General features: G+C 37.5%; 2 protein-coding genes across 2 annotated transcripts; both read left to right on the top strand.

Annotated features, from left to right (window-relative positions):
- Positions 1–16,234: 16,234 nt before the first annotated feature.
- LOC115956182 lies at positions 16,235–16,918 on the top strand. The gene has a single exon (XM_031074631.1). The coding sequence runs from the start codon at positions 16,235–16,237 to the stop codon at positions 16,916–16,918; it is 684 nt and encodes a 227-aa protein (XP_030930491.1).
- Positions 16,919–17,110: 192 nt separating this feature from the next.
- On the top strand, positions 17,111–18,664 carry LOC115956181. The gene is made up of 2 exons (XM_031074630.1): positions 17,111–17,197; positions 18,044–18,664. Exons 1-2 carry the CDS (start codon positions 17,111–17,113, stop codon positions 18,662–18,664), a joined length of 708 nt encoding a protein of 235 aa, XP_030930490.1.
- The last annotated feature ends 258 nt before the right edge of the window (positions 18,665–18,922 follow it).

The following is an 18,922-nucleotide window of genomic DNA, read 5'->3' as shown; positions in this document are numbered from 1 at the left end:
GCTGAAAATGACTTTTCACATTCCTTCTTATACCCTACTATAAATACCCTTATACCCACGAAATGTAGAGGGCTTCTAGAGAACAACAAGATTGATTCATCCACAATCTTATATATTTGATTCTCCAAATTCCTCTATTCTCACCCTCTCCATTGTCATACCCTTGAGAGGAACTTAAGTCAAATCCTTACCTTACCATATTCATAGCAGTGAGAAGGTTCTTGGTGTTTGGGAAGCAGTTCAAGAGAGAACCAATTCATTTTGGTTGATGCAATGAGCTTATTGCGGGATTCGATAAGTTAGAGAAGACAAGATTAGCTGTAATCCTGTTGGAGCAAGAAGCTTAGGCTTAGAGGGTCTATTGCTATTTATGTATTCTAACTGATTTTCTAGTGGATCATTTTACTACTTGGAGGGCGACAGAGAGGTTTTTTTCCGAATTCTTCAGTTTCCTCTTCGATAACACGTGCTGGAACAATCTTGCATTTGCTTCTCTCTATCCCTTACTCTTTACTTTTAGTTTCTGCTGTGTTGTGATTAAATTATGGCTTAGAGTAGTTTGCATATTTGGGTATAGCTTATATTTATCATTCCGCACATATATTGTTTGAGTATAAGCTTGCTTTGGTAATTTTGTAATTGGGGCTCTAAACATTCACTAGTGTTTTACACACTAAGTGAACTTTCAATTGGTATCAGAGTGGGTACACTTTGAAGGATTTCTATATCCTAAGTGTGATCCTTGACCCCTAGGATGGATAGGTCTCAATCCCTCAATGCACCTCCCTTCTTTAATGGGAGTAATTATGCATTTTGGAAAGTGTGTATGCGTGCATTTTTGTGCTCCATTGCTAAGAGTGTTTGGGATGCTATTGAAAATGGTTGGACAAGGCTAGAGGCTGCCAAATCTACTTGGGATAAGCAGCTCTCACGGTGGCTAATGCTAATAGTAAAGCTCTTAATGCTATATTTTGTGGTGTCTCACCGGATGAATTTCATAGGAATTCTCATGTGTTAATTGCCAAGGAGGCATGGTAAATTTTGGAGACCACCTATGAAGGCACCAAGAAGGTGAAGGATACCAAGTTTCAAATGCTTACTACTCGGTTTGAAGAATTGAAGATGAGCGAAGATGAATCATTCAACTCATCCTATGGAAAGTTGAATGAAGCGGTAATCGGAAAATTGAACTTGGGTGAGAAGACGAAAGACTCCAAAGTTGTAAGAAAGATCCTTCGATCATTGTTGGATAGCTTCTGAGCCAAGGTGACCGACATTGAGGAGAGCAAGGATCTTGATGAGATAAAGGTCCAAGAACTTATCGGTTCTTTTCAAACATATGAGTTGTCTCTACCATCTCAAAGGAAGAGCAAATCCTTGCTCTTAAGACGATCAATGAGAGAATTGAAGCTCAAGATTCCTTGGATGATGATGAGGTTGAAAGAGAGGTGGCATACCTTGCAAAGAGCTTTCGCAAGTTCTTGAAATTCAAAAAGGATGGGAAGTCCTTTGAGAAAGGAAAATCCTCCAATTTCAAGAAAGACAAGAAGGACTTCAAAAAGAAGGATTCCAAAGACTCTTCTCCTTCTTAAGCAGTCACTTGTTATGAGTGTAAAGGGCATGGTTATGTGGAGAAAGAATGCCCCACCTATTTAAAGGCAAAGGGCAAAGTCTTTGCCACAACCCTTAGTGATTCAGATAACTCAAAATCTAATTCTGAGGAAAGCTGTGATAGGGAAGGAAACTACTTTGCTTTTATGACCATTGCACCTGTAGATTCTTCAGAAGATTTGAGCAATCTAGTAGAAGAGCTCGATGAACATACCAAAGTGGAATCTATGGGTGTTGGAGATGATTCCGATGATTAAGAAGAAGAATGCGTCTACAAAGGAACAAAGAGATTGCAAAAATCCTACAATGCCCTTCTTGAGAAGAGTGGAGAATATGCAAGAGTGGCTAAGGCAACCATTAGAAAGATGAAGAAAGCCGAATAAGATTACAAAAGCATTCTCATGTGGTACAAAGAGACCAAGTGGGAAGTTGAAGGGCTAAATGAAGAGCTAATGAATGCCTATTCTAGGATAAAGTTTCTTGAGTTTGAGGTTATTCAAGCAAATGCCAAAGTGGAGCGTGTTGCTTCCAAGAAACTTGATGAGGTGCGTGCCTATCAAAAGCCCTCTTCGGATAGAAGTGGCTTAGGGTATGTCGGAGTAAATAGCTCAAGCTCTCAAGTGTCTAAGGAGATGAAGTTTGTCAAGGCCAAAGAACCATTGGTATCACCTCCTCTTGTTGAAAATGTAAAAGTTGAAAAGAAGCCAAATGTGGTGATTCAAAAGGTTTTGACAAAGTCTCCAAATCCAATTGTGGCTAAGCCCAAGGCAAAAGGAAAGTCTCTTCCTAAGCCACAAAAAAGTCCTCAAACACAACACTATTGTCACCATTGTGGAATCCGAGGACACATTAGGCCAAATTGCCACATGCTTCAGGCATTGAAGAATGTAGGTCTTTAAAAGCCAAGAAGACAAGGAAAGGGCAACGGGAACCCCAAGCAATCAAAAGGGCGAGAAGTAGAAACCGTTATGAGTGATGTGATGAAGATGATTGACACCATCACCTCATGTTTGGCCAACTTCACCCTAAGGTTTGAGAATCGTGGTTCAAGTACCCAATCCTCAAAGGATATCACCCTAAATGCACGTGCCGTGTGGGTGAGGAAGGGTACTCATGCATGAGCATTATAACATGTTCGTGCATTAATTCTTTCCATATGATGTGACATTGTTGGTTGTTTGCTTATTTTACATTCTAGCATGTTTTTACTGTTTTTGTTTTTCTATAAGTTTTGGTTGTTTGTTGTTTGTTTTTTATCATTCTTTACTTGCTTTGTGTCAAAAATCCAAAAACACATAAAAAGTATAAAATTCAAAAAGTTTGATCGGCATTGTTGTATATTGTCACATGCATGTTTAGCCTTGTATCTCCATACTTATGGCTTTATGCATTAATGAGCTTAGCTTGTTCTTTATGCACTTGTATCTTTGTGGGAAACATCTTGAAATTTATGTGATTGTTGTAAATAGATTTTCAAACTTGTCATGAATGATTAGTCAATAGTTTTGTTAATCTTGAGACATGCATAGACTTGTGCCTATATCTCTTCCTACTTATTTATTTATTTATTTTTGCTTAAGAGCTCAACTAATGTTAAATCTCGAAAAGAGATAATGAGCTGAAAAAGCCGTCGCACATACTAGTATTTGATTGGGAAAAAGGGAAAGCGACATGTATTGAAATATATGGTGCCTAAAAGCCAAAGGCTTACTCATCAAATTGTTATATCAAAAATTTCAGACATTGATCTCAAAATGAGATGTAAAGATCAAAATAAAAGAAGCCAAATGAAAAGCTTCAAAGACATGTAATCAATTTTTGTGGGAGGTCATATATGTTCATGTCTACAATTGAGATTGGTCATTCAACTTAGTGCTAATTGTGTATGACGCGGTTGAATTAATCATTGAAGTTTCATGTTAGACTAAGGACTATCTCACATTTGATACCCACCTACATCACACATGTCTATATTCAATGAATGCCTTATTTATTTGTGTGATTATACTTGATTAAATGTGATGTACATACTCAAGCATATGTTGATCAAACCCAAAAAGATTTTTGAGTACTTTAGTTGTTTTTGGAAAGTGTTTTGTTTTCAAAATTTTCAAAAAAAAAAAATCAAAATTTTTTTCAACTCTGCCTTTTGGCGTCTCACTCGTGAGTCACGAGTTTTCAAGGCTCAGTCGCGAGGTTGCCCAAAATGGTTCATGACTCTTTGGTGAGTAGGACTTTAAGTCGTGAAAAACACTTAGAAAATTTTTCAAAAATCTAGGTTTTTGACTATTTGGCGACTAATTTTTGCAACTCATTCGCGAGTCGCGAGTTCATCCAGAGGCGTTCACGACTTACTAGCGAGTGGAAGTCCTAGTCGCGAAAAAGACTTGGATAATTTTTTCAAATTCTGGTGCAAGGGATTTTGGTGTCTTAGTTTGGTGACTCACTCGCGAGTCAGTTGAGTCGCGAAAATCGTGTGTTTTGCACAAATAGGGTCAAAACTCAGACAGTTTTTCAAAAACTTTTCGATTTCCCTCTCATCACATGCCTTTCTCTTTGTCTTCTCCGCCTCTCCCTCTCTTAAAATTGCCATTTTCACTCCAAAAACCTCTATTTTCATCTTCAATCTTCACTAAAAATCCTTGAAAAGATATGGGTTTTCACTTATTTTCATTCTATTTCAAGTTTAAAGCCCTATTTCCTATGGATTTGTTGTGTGTGTTGAGATATTGAGATATGGTTGATAAACATGGGTTTTTGTTGGTTGTGATGAAATTGTTGTATTGGTTTTGTTGAGGATGATGGTATAATGCTTGTTTTACATGATTTATATGTTTTTATTACATGCTCATGCATTATACTATGATTTGTGTTGTGCATATGTAGGTGATAAAATGTCTTTTTAGATGTTTTTGTGTGCATTTTTGGACCCCATTGAGTACAAAAATTTTGGGGATAATCAAGTTTCCTTGTTTTGAAACATCTAATGATTATGTGTTTTCACACTTTGCCCTTTGCATGTTTTCATGCCCTATATGCACACTTTTTCATATGATGTGCACACACACAATCTTTGACATGTTAAGTGACTAATGCCATGATTATATCATGCTTTGATGTTTAGCATCTTCACATGTCAATTTTGTTTGAATTGCTCTTTAAATTTCAGATTTTAGGGTTTAATTCGTAGTTTATTTGTTTAGGTACTAACTTGTTACTAATCAAGTTTGTTACCAACTATTGTGCTCTGTTTTTGTGGTATTTGCTCCTGTGTTTTTTCCATTCTTCAACAAATCACCGTGTTATTTATTTTCCGCTGCATATTAGTTTATTTGGTAATTTATTGGTGCCTCCAGGATTTGCATATAATTTGACCTAATTAATCAACTTGGGTAATTGAATTAATTAACCGAGATCAATCTATATCCCAACAATATCAATTTTCTAAACACAACACAAAAAGTGCAATGTATTTTAGACGGGATTTTGATTTGATATTTGTAATAAATCCCACCCTGTTTACTTGTTTACTTAATTTGTGACAACTATTCTGTGGTCTATAGAGAAGGAAAAAAAAAAAAAAAAAGATAAGAGAATGGGTGGTTATTTCCATTTTAAATCTTTTATCTTTTATTTTTATTGTCTTCTCTAAAAATGCAAAAATCATAGGTGAATCCTTCATGACTACCTTTGATATTTCAAACATGAGATGAAACAAACAATCAAGCCAATGTTCATTTTAAGTTGATATCATGAGATACTTTGTAGGTAGGAAAGGGATCTCAAAGTGCCACACATTAAACTGCCCGATGAATTAACACAACAGATCCCTATTATTATAGATCAACCACTAATCAAAATAAGCTAGACACATAAGTTGGAGTACGTTACAACTTAGTTTATTTATTGAATGAAACCATAGCATTTTAAGACTTTCCAAAATAAATATAAATTTGTGAACAAACTTATCAAAAAATTGCTTTAATCTCAAGATGGTTTAGTTCCGTATGGCACCATAGAAAAACTCTAAATTTGAGACTCCAATTTTACTTGTGAGTTGTGGCTACTCATTTAAAATGTTAGGTTTTTAGTATTGCGTCCATGATAAATTTCCATATATTTTGGGTTTTATTTGTACTGTGATTCCTGGGCAATGATGGCTAGAGTTGAAGCTGCAAAAAGAGTCCTAATCAAAGTGTTTTGGATGAGCAAATTCAGAACAAGGTCGATCAAAAGGAAAACATGTTGATATGAATCCAAATGACCAACAATAAATTTAAAAAAAAAAAAAAAGGGTTAGGTTATCTGAATCCGAATCTTTGCTTAATTTCATGAAACCTGTTGATCAACAACAATGTACTAACAGTTCAAAAATGGATTTCAAACACGTTTCCCTACTATTTTTGGGACAATTGTTATAAGTGACAACTGAAGCTTTTTTATTTTTATTGTTAGATATTGTTTGAACATTTACAATTTTGAGATTTGAGTTGTATTATTTGAAGTAGAGTCGAAAGAATCAAGGAAAGAGACTAAAAAAGTGAAGTGAAATGGTTAAATGAGTTCTAGACGTGTTCTGTTTATAGTTCCAACATAGAGATCATGACGAGCTTCCTAAACAAACGGTCTTTGTAGATTTTGCAAAGTGGCTATTGGTGTTGCGCAAAGGTTGATGATGAGGGTGAAGTGGGGTTGGCTTAAAGGCCTTTGTGGTCGTGCTGTCACTCCCAAATTTGTTGGGAAACAATGGCTGGTGCCTGGTAGCCTCATTGGCAGTGGCAACTGACAAGGTCCTCCATTTTCCATAATAAAAAAAGGGTTGCAGAATAAAGCATCAACCTTGTCAATGCTGATAGCATTTATAATGTACAGGTAGTGCTTAATTTGATAAGTAAAAGTGGAGCCAGCGACTTTATCATACATATAAAATAAGTAACGTTTTATTTTTTTTTCTTTAAAAAAAGAAAAAAAAAATGCTATTGCTAATGTTTTCATCCTTATAAGAATTGAAACATAGATTAAATTTTCGTTATTTTGACAGTTTTTTTTTTTTTTTCAATTCCTTTATAATTTCTTATTTTGTGTTGGTTTAAACTTTAAATAGATTTTTTTTTCTCAAACTTGCAGAGCATGGGCTTTAGATAAGAGGTTCGACTCTTTCTAAAGTGAAGCATTGACTATAATTCTTGTACATAGAACAAATCAAGATAAGAATATAGTCAATTTTGATCAGCCATAGCTTTATTTGCTAGAAATAAATTTTCTTCCCTACCAAAAGTCCAACTTATTTTAGAAGGAAATTTCATTGATTATTACTACTTGTATACAAAATTCAAGGATCATTAAATTGGAATAAGTCCCTCGTTGACCTAACCAAGTGGCTACGTATAAATGTATTACTAGGATGAAATTTCAAGGATCATTAAATTGGAATAGGTCCTTAGGACCCTCACTAACCCAACTTTCTTCCATGTAGACTAACGTTGTGTACACTCCAATTTTTTCTGCATTTCATAATGATAGATTGGGGAAAGTGTCATATCCAAGTCCAACATGCTTGAAAGTTGTAGTTGAGACCATGGCCCAAAAACTTTACTATTCCGTGTGAAAAATTAAACACTCAATTGATGTAACAGGAGACAATGGAATTTGATACCGTATATACTGGGGTTTGTTCTTGATGCATGAATAGTCTAGAATGGAAAACCTTTATGTTCCCACAATTTTTTTAGCAAAATGTTACTTGCTTTTACTAGTGGATAAGGAAGTAATTTTAATGATTGAGTTTAATTAAAACTAATAACACTCTGTCACCTTTTATTTGTTGTGAAAATATTGTGAACATAGCACTTTTCTTCTTTTAAACAAAATGTCCGTTTAAAATGTCCCACTATGACTTGAGTAGTTGCTCATTATTCATTCATTACTAAGAGGCAATTTGGAGTGATATGAAAGAGGACGAAAAGTGGAGATACTACTTGGAGGGCTATAGAACGAGGTAATGTGCAAAATAGTAGTGCAAAAGGATTGTATATAGTTAGTTAGACAACGTTTGAAATAATAAAGGAAAATAGCATCTCGAGTTTTAGAAACTCGAGATCCTATTAGAACTTGAGTTCAAAAGACTCGCGTTGCGAGCGTGAAAATGCCATGTAGATCTCGAGTCTTTAAAACTCGAGTTTCATGCAAAAAAAATTCACCTATAGTGGCGTTTTTAAGTCTTACAGTGACGTTTTAAAGCCCTATAGTGGCGTTTTTCTGCAAAAATTTTTTGTAAGTATATGTTTAGGGAGTCCTATAGTGGCGTTTTTAAGCCCTATAGTGATGTTTTATAGACCTATAGCGGCGTTTTTATTCAATTTGTGGAAATCGAGTTTTTAAAACTCGATTTTCAGCTTGATTTTTTCCCACTTTCACCTAATCCACATACAAATCGAGACTTAAAAACTCGATTTTTATCTTGGAACTCGAGTTTTAGACACTCGAGATGCTAGTTTTCAACATTGTTTTGAAACTTGACAATTAACTAAATTTTTTAATATTTATTGTTATTTTGAAAAAAAATTCCCTATCAGAGGCACAAGACTGGGATTGCTACTATAAAAAAGCGTGCGATTTGTAACATTTACTTACATCATAAATAAAATCACTATCAATTAGTATTTCTTTAAAACCGTGATCATCATATCATGTACGCTTCTCTGAGATTAATAGCCCTTACTTTAACCATTTTCCTTTGGTTGCTCACTGCCGGCTCTGAGATTCGTTTCATCGAAAGCGAGCGACACGCCCTTCTCAACTTCAGGCAACATCTTATCGATCCTTACTGACCGGCTTGCCTCATGGGCCGCTGCTGATATGGATTGCTGTCACTAGGTCGGTGCTCAATACAAAGCTTATTGGAGGTCCAGATTTGGTGGTAAGATAAATCCTTCTCTGCTTGATTTGAAGCATTTGATTTACTTGGATCTCAGTGGCAATATTTTCAATGGGACTCAAATTCCCAAATTCCTCGGCTCAATGGGGGAGTTTAAGATATCTTAATCTCTCCAATGCGGGATTTGGGGGATTGATTCCTCATCAACTTGGGAATCTCTCTAATTTGCAATATCTCAATCTTGGAGATAATAATTTATACGTGTTGAACCTTCAATGGCTCTCTGCTCTTCCTTTACTACAACACCTTGATTTGTCAAGCAACAGTTTCTCTGGTAGTATTCCAGCATCCATTGGATCTTTGATTAATCTTGAGTCTTTGCATCTATACAACAACAAATTCTCCGGAAAACTTCTATCCTTGTTGAAAAATTGTAAAGACTTGTTAACTATTGATATTGGCGAAAATGAATTTGTTGGGAGCATACTCTAAGTGGATTGGACATAGACTTTCAAGCTTGATGATTCTCAGCCTTCACTCCAATAATTTCTATGGTCAAATACCGGATGAAATTTATGCTCTAACTTCACTCCAAATCCTTGACCTCTCACATAATAAGCTGTTTGGAAGCATACCTAAATGCGTTAACAATTTTAGTATGATGGCCAGAAATAACAATTCAAATCATCCCCTTTTTTTGTCTGTTCAGTCAACAACTTATACTTCTAACCCTTTTGAAAGTGAATTTCTTGTGATTAAGAGAAAGTCTCTTGAGTATTCCACCACACTTCGACTGGTAAATATTATAGACCTTTCCAACAACAATTTGAGTTGTCTATGTCCTTAATTATGCAGCATTAAAAAATAATAAATAAAAAAAATAGCAATGTGTTGGTGACACATTGTTTTGCAAGTAACAGGCTTGAATTGGAGCTTGTATTTGATTGTGACAAATCTTTTTTCATGAATCCCAACTTTTTACAGTGAGTTCATTCTAAATGTAAAGAGAGCTTTTAACATACTGAATTTATTGATTAAAAAAGTTCATAATTTGTGATATTTTGATCCAACTCTTTATACTTTTCGCTTTGAGATTTGTTACATTTGTATCCCTTTCATTAAGTCTCTTCATTGCACATAACAAGAATCTGAATTGTAATCTCATAAATATCTGTCTGTATCTATTTGAGTGGGTACATAGACGTGTATGTGTATGCTGATAAAATTAGGTTTGCTGAAGCGGGGTTTGGGTCTAGGTGAAATGAGATTTTGTTGAACTGGTGATTTACCCAATTGTGATACGTAGAAGTTGTGGGGTAAATTTAATTCTCTGTGGTGTTTTGTTGGGAATCTAATATTGTTTGCAATGATTTAACAATGATTTTGTTCAAATCTGTTTGGTATGGTAGAAGATAGTCAACTAAAAAAAAGAAAAAGAAAAAATTGCAATTAAAGATAGCACCCTCTTTGTTTCTCTCTATCAACATTAGGGTCAATAACATGTGTACTTTTATATGCTTGAAACTCAAAGTGGCGATTAGCTCCATACAAAAAAATAAAATAAAAAATAAAGTGGAGATTAGAACCCTAGAATTTGAATGCAGGTTTTGAATTCTTTTTTTTTTTTTTTTTTTGCTAGGTAAATAGGGGGAAGAGGACTTGTGGGGTTCAAACCTTAGTATTCAAGCACAACAGGAGGGTTTTTTGTTGTTTTGAGATTTTCATCAATTTAATGTGCTCATGTTTATTAATAATGTCATCATGAAAGCTATAGTTTTGTTTGGGTTGCTCTTGATACTTTTAAGTGCGATTTTATTATTAACTGAAGTTATGTATATATAGCAATAAATTTGAACAATCTTTCAGATTTGGATTTCAGAAACAGAAATAGTAAAAATGATCTTGAGATTGCATTTGCATTTGGTTGAGTGATTTTGGAAAGTCTTTTCTTAAAACTTTTCTTGAATCTAAATTTTAGACCCCTTTTGTTGAAATTTTAGGAAGTCTTTTTTTTTTTTTTTTTTTTGGTGACACACTACTTAACCCAAAAGCTAAAGGAAATGGGTTTGGGAAATTGAGCTCAATAATGTTATATTAATTTGTTCTTTGTTTCTTGTCCATATGGGACTTCCACTTGTATGTGTATATGCAACAATTTTTTTTTGCTTCTTAAATTTTTTATGGTGTCTTCTTTCTTCTTCTTTTTGGTAAGACGTTTCTCTAAACATGTATGATCCAGTTGCACAGTTATCATTTGACCCTCCCTTTTGTTCTAATACTTGTGCAGCAAGATCAATTCTTTACTCAACACAAATTGAGTATGAGAAGCTTTGTACTTTCTGTATCTTAAAGTGTAATTGTTAATTATATTTCACCACCAGAGGCTTTCCTAAGAAGAATTCCGGCACGATTTAATCCAAAAAGATAAAACTGTTCTTTTGTTTTCTAGGACAAGATGAAATTGAGCCTTCAACCAACCAGAACTTTGGTCTCTCTTAAAGAATCTTACATTTGTCAACACATTTGCTTATGGAAGTCTTGTTCCCAAGGCTTAAATATGGCCTGTAGATGAAACTGATTATTTACAAGCTCATGAAGAAGAGCTAGAAGTTTTGTTTCAATTTTGCGTATGGTGTTCCACTTAGCTTCAGTTACAATTATGATCCAGTAATTCAGTTTTTGAATTACATTGACAATGGAAACTTCGCTGTTAATGGTGTGCGGGCCAACGTCCCACTTATACTCCATCAGGTAAATTTGTCTTTTTTTCCCCTGTTAAGAAAAGTGTTCATCTAAAATCATCCATGAGTAAAAAATTTATCTTATTGGTTCATTATAAATTTCTAGCTGTTTTGATTTTTGTACGTTCTCTTGAAACCATAAATTGTTCTGCCTACCTGAATCCCCGGACAGATGTATTGGATTTCTAACGATCAAATCAATAATGCTTCTAATTGAGACTTCCTTGGATTTGGCAACCAGGACTCCTTGATAGATTTCTCCTTTGCCCATTTCTTGACCTTGTAGCACATTCAATGTGAAATGATTTACTCTTTCTTAGTGGAATTATGTAGGCATCAATGTGCATTTCCAGATAACCTTGACATCGTTCCTGCATTTTGCTCTTAACCGGTGCTATTTCTAACTTTGTACAGATGCGTTCATGATTCATCCTGCCCTTCATGAGAACTTAAATGTTTGATAAATTTAACCCCCAAAAAAAAAAAAAAATATATATATATATATATATATATATATACTAAACCTTGAACTCATTGTTTTTTGGAGACTTTTCAATTTCATTCTCTGTCCTGGAACTATCTTTAATGTAGAGCTCCTTGATCATGTTACTTCAGAAACGAAAATGGATTTTGTTCTCTTAGTACTTACATATGATTTTGTATATCACATGCCAGAATTGCATCTTAGGAACTGAAGGATTAAAATATCATTTCTTATATTTAAATTTCATTTAACAGTAATGGCTTGCTGATTATGACATAATTACTTAGTTTTCTCTATGATAGATTATTGCTTGCTCATTTCAATAATATTTCCTCCAAATGCTGACCACTCTTCTCATGTTGCAGATTGCTTTGCTCATTTTGGCCAAAATATTGTTTTTGGCCTTTTTCTTTCACCTTCCTCACTCTCCTGCAAATCCTTTGTTTATCTCTTAATATGGAGCAAGTGGAGATTACGCTGGCTGTATGGATTTAGCATATAGGAAAGCTATTGATGATCATGTAGATGTACTTGACTGTCTTGTTCAATTGGCAAAGGATGGACTCTGTTTAGATATACTATTATTTTTTTTGTAAGCATTCCTGCGGCGTAATATAATTAGGTGGAATACTATTGATGATCATGTAGATGTACTTGACTGTCTTGTTCAATTGGCAAAGGATGGACTCTGTTTTGATTTACTATTAATTTTTTTGTAAGCATACTTGCATAATATAATTAGGTGGAATGGTAATTATATTGGTCAAATTTGGTCTAGGGGGGCTCTAGTGTGCAGAACCATCTTCAACTCTTGCACAGGACATTGCAAAGGCCAAGGAACTCTTGAAGCAGAGAGGAGGTGACATTGGCTATCAAAGACTTTGTTATGACGTTTTTGAGGAGCCAAAGTAATTTTATGACATTTTCAATATATATCACATCTTGGGGTACAAATTGTGGATTTGAGGAGATACAATTTGGTTGCTATATAAAATTTTGATTGTTGTTTGAAACTAAAAATACAAGACTTTTTGGATGAGCATATGTTGAAAGGAACATAACTTGGATATGCAGTACTTATTTATAGAGAACCTTATGAGTTATGACTGATTAAATTGACTCGATTTATTTGGTAGAGTAAAACAATGAACATATGTAATTGGTATTAGTTACCCCTGTTCACTAGCAGTAACAGTAAAAGAAAATGACAATTAAATCAGGTGACATCGATGGTTTCATCATATGTGTCATATTCAATAACCTGAGGTTGTTGTGCTGCTTCTACAGATACCAAAAATCTTCAGCTTGGAAATTGTTTTTGCTTTGGGTTCAAGAATAGGGTACATCTTATCCTAATGCCATCCTATCAAAACCCGAAAAATCACAAGCTATCCATAAAAACCAAGACAAAATAAGTTGTAAAAGACAATAATGATAAAAGTGACGCCTTGTCAAGAATAACCTAATAATTATTTTATGCCTTTTTTTTTTCCAATTAGATAGGACTTGCTAGCATAGAGTTTTTACCATACCAACACAGAAGCAAGTCTCTATAATCCATCTATATTTTGAATGTACGGTAAAGTTTCACTGTCACAAAAGCTAGTGAATTTCGACACGTATACCATCTTTTCCATTTTTAGTCAAGGTTTGCTGACAAAAGCAGAAGATCAGTGAAAAACTAGTTACAAATATATATTGGCATGGATCACAGGATGAACAAATATAGTTACAAAAAGCTAGTGAATCTCGCAAGAGAGGACCTGCTTATTAAGTTTTGGACTTCTCAATGAAAATTTATTTTGTTAGCAAACGAGTTATGCATAGCTGTTGTCTAAACTTTGTTTCTAGCAATTATCAACTAAGCCTCTGAACTCAATGTTTCATTGATCTCAACCGCAAACTCATGCTCATAGCTCTACCCATTCGTTTGTGGGGAAGTTTGTGAACAAGTGTCAAGACAATTTCAGAGTTAATTACTAATCTGTTGCAACCCTTTGATCTAGTTGCCAATATGTTGTGATGCCAAATGTATTTCCACATGAATTCGTGGCAAAAGCATTACTTGCTTTGTAAAATATCAGTGTATATCAGAATGTGAATGTTTGAATGAACGGTGGTTCAACTCATTGAGCTCCATTTGTTTTTCTCTAAGTTCTATAATATTTTTTATGCATTTCTGTGTTGTTTGCATCACAAGTCAATAAACTTTAATTAATAACAAACAGCTAGTTAATTCTCAAAGAGTGGACCTCTTTGTTAAGTGTTAAACTTCTCTACCAAAATCTAGTTTGTTCTACAAATTGTTATCACAATTCCAATCGTTCATTTTTTGAATGAATTTTTTACAGCAGGCCAGGATATTGATTGTATTAGGGAAGGCAGTGTACAATTAGTCCTAAGTTTCTCCAAATATAAAATTCATGCAATTTGTTCATGTGGGGTCAAAGAATTTGACAACTCCGGCCCACTTTATACTAAGCTCAAGGCCCACGCCAAGGAGGAAGAAATGGCTGAGGACGAATGAAGAAAGCCCAAATGGCCCAGAAACATCGTCAAGGACAATCCTATTCTCGGCCAACCCAGATCCTAGAAGGGAAGAACGGCACGCCATCGACGACAACCTCCCAAAGCATCACAAGAAAAAGGACAAGTACCGTAGGATAGCCATGGGAGCATGGTGTAGGAACAGTTCAAGGAGAAACTGTCACCTCCAGATTAAATGCCCACAACTAACGTTCTAGCCGCATTAATGAGGAAATGACCCCTGAACAGTGTGGTCTTGTTTGCTGCAACTCACAGAAGGTTTGGGAAGGTGGTTGATGGGACAAGCACTCGAGTAGTGACCTGCATGATCAACAGATGGAGGGCCAAGATCGACTGGAAAGGGATATATAATGTGAGAAATCCTCCAGGAAAAGGGGATCGAGAATTAGAAGGAGAATACGGTAGCAATTTGCATGATCTTAGAAACCTTTGTAACCAAGCACTGAAGAAAAAATAAGAACACTAATTTCCTCAGAAGAAATGCCAGAGGACAGAATTTCATACTTTAGCCTACGTTCTTGTTATTCAACCCACTCATAACCATGTCTAGTTGTTGTAACCCTTACTAAGGCCTAGTTCTTAAACTCATTCTCTATAAATTTATTGTATTGGGCTAGTTGGGCTTGAGTCCACTCATCTAACAGAAGAAGTGCTCAAACCCAGTCTCTACAATTGGCACCGTCTGTGGGAAAAACTTGTGCATTAGTAAGGGCAACAATCAAGCATGGTAGGATCAGGCCCTCATCAAGCAGGCTCCCATCAGCCCGAACCGACTAGATCCCAACAACAGAGTAACTTTCCTAACCCTGAGCGTGATCGAAATGAAGAGAATGGAAGGTTTCGAAAGGGAAGTGTGCACACCACTCAAACCAGCAAAAGCTATTCTCGTGTGGGCAGTTACGTGCTCCAGAGACAAAATAACAACCGGGCCATGCAATCAAAAGAAGTTAGGAGTCATGTATCCCAGAGACAGAATGATAAGCAAGCCATGCAACAAGAGATAGACGATTTGAAGAGAAAGCTGCGCCATGCACAATGAAGGCGATCTCATTCTAGGGCTGACATGCCCTCCAATGATGAAAGTGATGACGACTATAAGCAAAGATCGAGAACTCCTCCAAGCGAGACTTTCTCTCACGAAGAAGAGCACTACTGGAGGCTTGAATGTAAAAGCCCATCTCCTAGGGGCTTGGGAAACGATGCCATGAGCAAGGTACTAAATCAACTCTCCAAATCACCTTTCACACGCCACATAGAAGGGGCTACACTTCCTCGACGATTCCAGCATCCAACCTTCGCCATTTATAACGGCAAAACAGACCCCATGGAGCATGTGAGCCAGTTTAACCAAAGGATGGCTGTCCATTCTAAAAACAAGACACTGATGTGCAAGGTTTTCCCTTCTAGCTTGGGACCAGTGGCGATGAGGTGGTTCAATGACTTAAAGACGAATTCTATAGATTCATATAGGCAGCTAACCCAAGCTTTTGGCTCCCGTTTCGTTACATACAACAAAGCTTCTCGGCCCTTGAGTGCTTTATTGTCATTATCCATGCATGATGGAAAAACTCTAAAGGCCTACTCAGACAAATATTGGGAGATGTATAATGAAATGGACGACAATTTTGATGATGTCACCATCAACACCTTCTAAAATAGTCTCCCAGTCGAGCACGACTTGAGGAAGTCTCTAACTAGCAAGCCTGCCACCAGTGTGCGCCAACTAATGGATCGGATCGATAAGTATAAATGAGTAAAGGAGGACCAGCTGCAAGGTAAGGGAAAAGAGAAGGTTATCCCTCAAGAGATGAGGGATTTCGGGTCAGACCGATATAACAGTAACCGCCCGAGGAGAGATTTCTAGGGCAATCCCAAGTAACCAACACACAGACTGTCAATACTGTATTCCGAGAACCAGTACATCGGGTGTTGAAGAAAATTAAGAACGAGCCGTACTTTAAGTGGCCGAATAAGATGGCGAGAGAGTCCACGAGGCGCAATCAGAACTTTTATTGCCAATACCACCAGGACCACGGACATACCACGGAGAACTGTAGGAACCTCTGGAACTATCTAGACCAGCAAGTCAGAGAAGGAAAGCTGAAGCACCTTCTGCATCATCCCAGTGATCATCAAGGCCAGACCCATCAGGAACTCCAAAGAGATACCGCCCTAAGGCCACCCGTAGGGACAATCAATGTAATCTTGGCCACGCCAGGAAGAACAGGCACGCGCCCTTCACAAGTGTTATCTGTGGCTCAGCGGCTTGCCGAGGAGTCCCGACCAGAGCCAAAGAGGGCCAGGATAAATTTTCAACCAATCTTGAGTTTTTCAGAAGAAGACAAGATCGGAACCACCCAGCCCCATGACGATGCGCTGTTGATCACTCTCAGAATCAGGGACTACGATGTGAAAAGAGTGATGGTGGATGGTGGTAATGGGGCCGAGGTTATGTACCCCGACCTCTATAAGGGGCTGAGGTTAAAACTGGAAGATTTGATGCCCTATAACTCTCCTTTGATGAGCTTTGACGGTAAGCTTGTCATTCCAATGGGCATGATTAGGCTACCCATCCAGACCGGCTTAGAGATAATGAAGGTGAACTTTATCGTGGTGGACACCTACTTTCCCTATACAACCATCGTCGGTAGGCCCTAGCTCCATACCCTAGGCATTGTTGCCTCCTCATTACATTAAAAGGTAAAATTCCCATCAGGGGACCTGGTTCTTGAAATCCGTGGTTGCTAATCCACGGTAAGGCAGTGTGTGGTGGCTGCCATCTCACATCGGCTCGATGCAGAGTCTTCGGCCTCTACTGAAAAGAATTTATAGCAATCAAGAGACCCGGTGATGCCTCCTGATACAGCTGCCAAGGAGGCGAAATGCGAAGATCTAGAGGAGGTGGTTATTGGTGGTGACCCGGAGAAGTTCTTTCAGGTAGGAGCTCAACTGCCTCTTTAGGAGAAGGAGGAGTTGATTGAGTTTCTCAAAAGAAATATTGACGTATTTGCATGGGATGCTTGCGATGCTCCTAGAATTGATCTAGCCTTCATCTAGCACCATCTCAATATCAACTCGTCCATCACTCCCAAGAAGTAGCCACCCTGTCACCCATCAAGAGAGCACGCCAATGCGATTAGGGACGAAGTGGCGAAGTTTAAGCGTGTAGGGGCTATCAAAGAGGTTTTTTTATCCCGAATGGTTGGCTAACACCGTGGTGGTCAAGAAGAAAAGTGGAAAATGGCGGGTTTGTGTAGACTTCACGGACCTAAATAAAGCATGCCCAAAAGACCCATTCCTTATGCTTCGGATAGACCAGCTGGTGGATGCAACAGCAGGCCATCTTCGGATAAGCTTCTTAGATGCCTTTCAAGGCTATCATCAAATACCACTAGCCCTGGAGGATCGGGAGAAGACAGCCCTTGTGACACCTACTGGGAGCTACCACTACAAGGTAATGTCATTCGGTTTGAAGAACGCAGGGTCCACTTATCAAAAGATGATGACAAGAATGTTCGAACTGCAATTGGGCAAGAGCATCGAAATCTATGTTGATGACATGGTCGTGAAGAATAAAGTGGTGTCCGAGCATTTAGGAAACGTTGGCAGCACCTTGTTGTCTTAAGGAAGCACAAGCTGCACTTAAATGCTTCCAAATGCTCATTTGGCGTAGGATTAGGCAAATTTTTAGGCTACACGGTTACTCATACTCATAGGGGAATTGAGGTTAACCCTGACCAAATCAAAGCTATTAATTATTTAAAACCACCGCAAAATGCCTAGGAGGTCCAAAAGCTTACTGGAATGATCGCTGCCCTGAATCGATTCATTTCCAGGTCGGCGGATAGATGCAGACTGTTCTATCTCTTAATAAACAAATGGAAAGGATTTGAGTGGTCCAAGAACTGTATTGTGGCCTTCCAGCAACTCAAGGAATACCTATCCCGACCACCTATCATGTCCAGTCCTGAGGCTAACGAAGCCCTATACGTATATATTGCTGTGGCCCCTCATGCCGTGAGCTTGATGCTAATACGGGATGACAATGGCCTTCAAAAACTAGTCTATTACGTGAGCAAGTCGCTGCATGAAGCTGAGGTCAGATTCTTACCCCTGGAGAAAGCCATACTGGCGGTGGTCCATGCCACACGAAAGCTTCCCCATTATTTCCAAGCCCATACAGTGGTTGTTCTAACCCAACAACCCTTGAAGTCCGTACTTCGGACCGCTGATTACACTAGAAGGATTGCCATATGGAGCACAATTTTGGTAGCTTTTGACATCAAGTACATGCCTCAGACCTCCATAAAGGGCCAGGTCCTAGCTGACTTGGTGGCCGAATTTGCTGAACCACCAGTAGAAATAGTAGCAGAGGAGCGCAACATGGATGGAAAATCGGTTTGAGTAATCTCTACGCCAGGACCCCTATGTTGGAAGGTGTACGTTGATGGCGTAGCAAATCAAACGGGGTCCGGAGTGAGGCTAGTCCTAATATCTCTTGAGAAGATTACCATAGAGAAATCCCTAAGACTTGGATTCTTGGCCACGAATAACGAAGCCGAATATGAGGCCTTGTTACAAGGAATGGCCATGGTGCAGGAAGAAAAAGCAATAGAGATGTTCTTGGACTCGAGACTAGTAGTGGGCCAGGTAAAGGGAGAG

Source organism: Quercus lobata, chromosome 8 (genome assembly GCF_001633185.2).
Source record: "Quercus lobata isolate SW786 chromosome 8, ValleyOak3.0 Primary Assembly, whole genome shotgun sequence".
NCBI classification, from domain to species: Eukaryota; Viridiplantae; Streptophyta; class Magnoliopsida; order Fagales; family Fagaceae; genus Quercus; species Quercus lobata.
This window is presented reverse-complemented; position numbering and strand designations above follow the sequence as displayed.

What these genes read in the sequence shown, in the direction of transcription:
- LOC115956182 (XM_031074631.1), top strand. Translation starts at nt 16,235, where the DNA reads ATGGCGAGAGAGTCCACGAGGCGCAATCAGAACTTTTATTGCCAATAC.
- LOC115956181 (XM_031074630.1), top strand. Translation starts at nt 17,111, where the DNA reads ATGCCTCCTGATACAGCTGCCAAGGAGGCGAAATGCGAAGATCTAGAG. An exon ending in ACCCGGAGAAGTTCTTTCAG is followed by an intron (nt 17,198 to 18,043) that starts GTAGGAGCTCAA and finishes CAAAATGCCTAG; the next exon opens with GAGGTCCAAAAGCTTACTGG.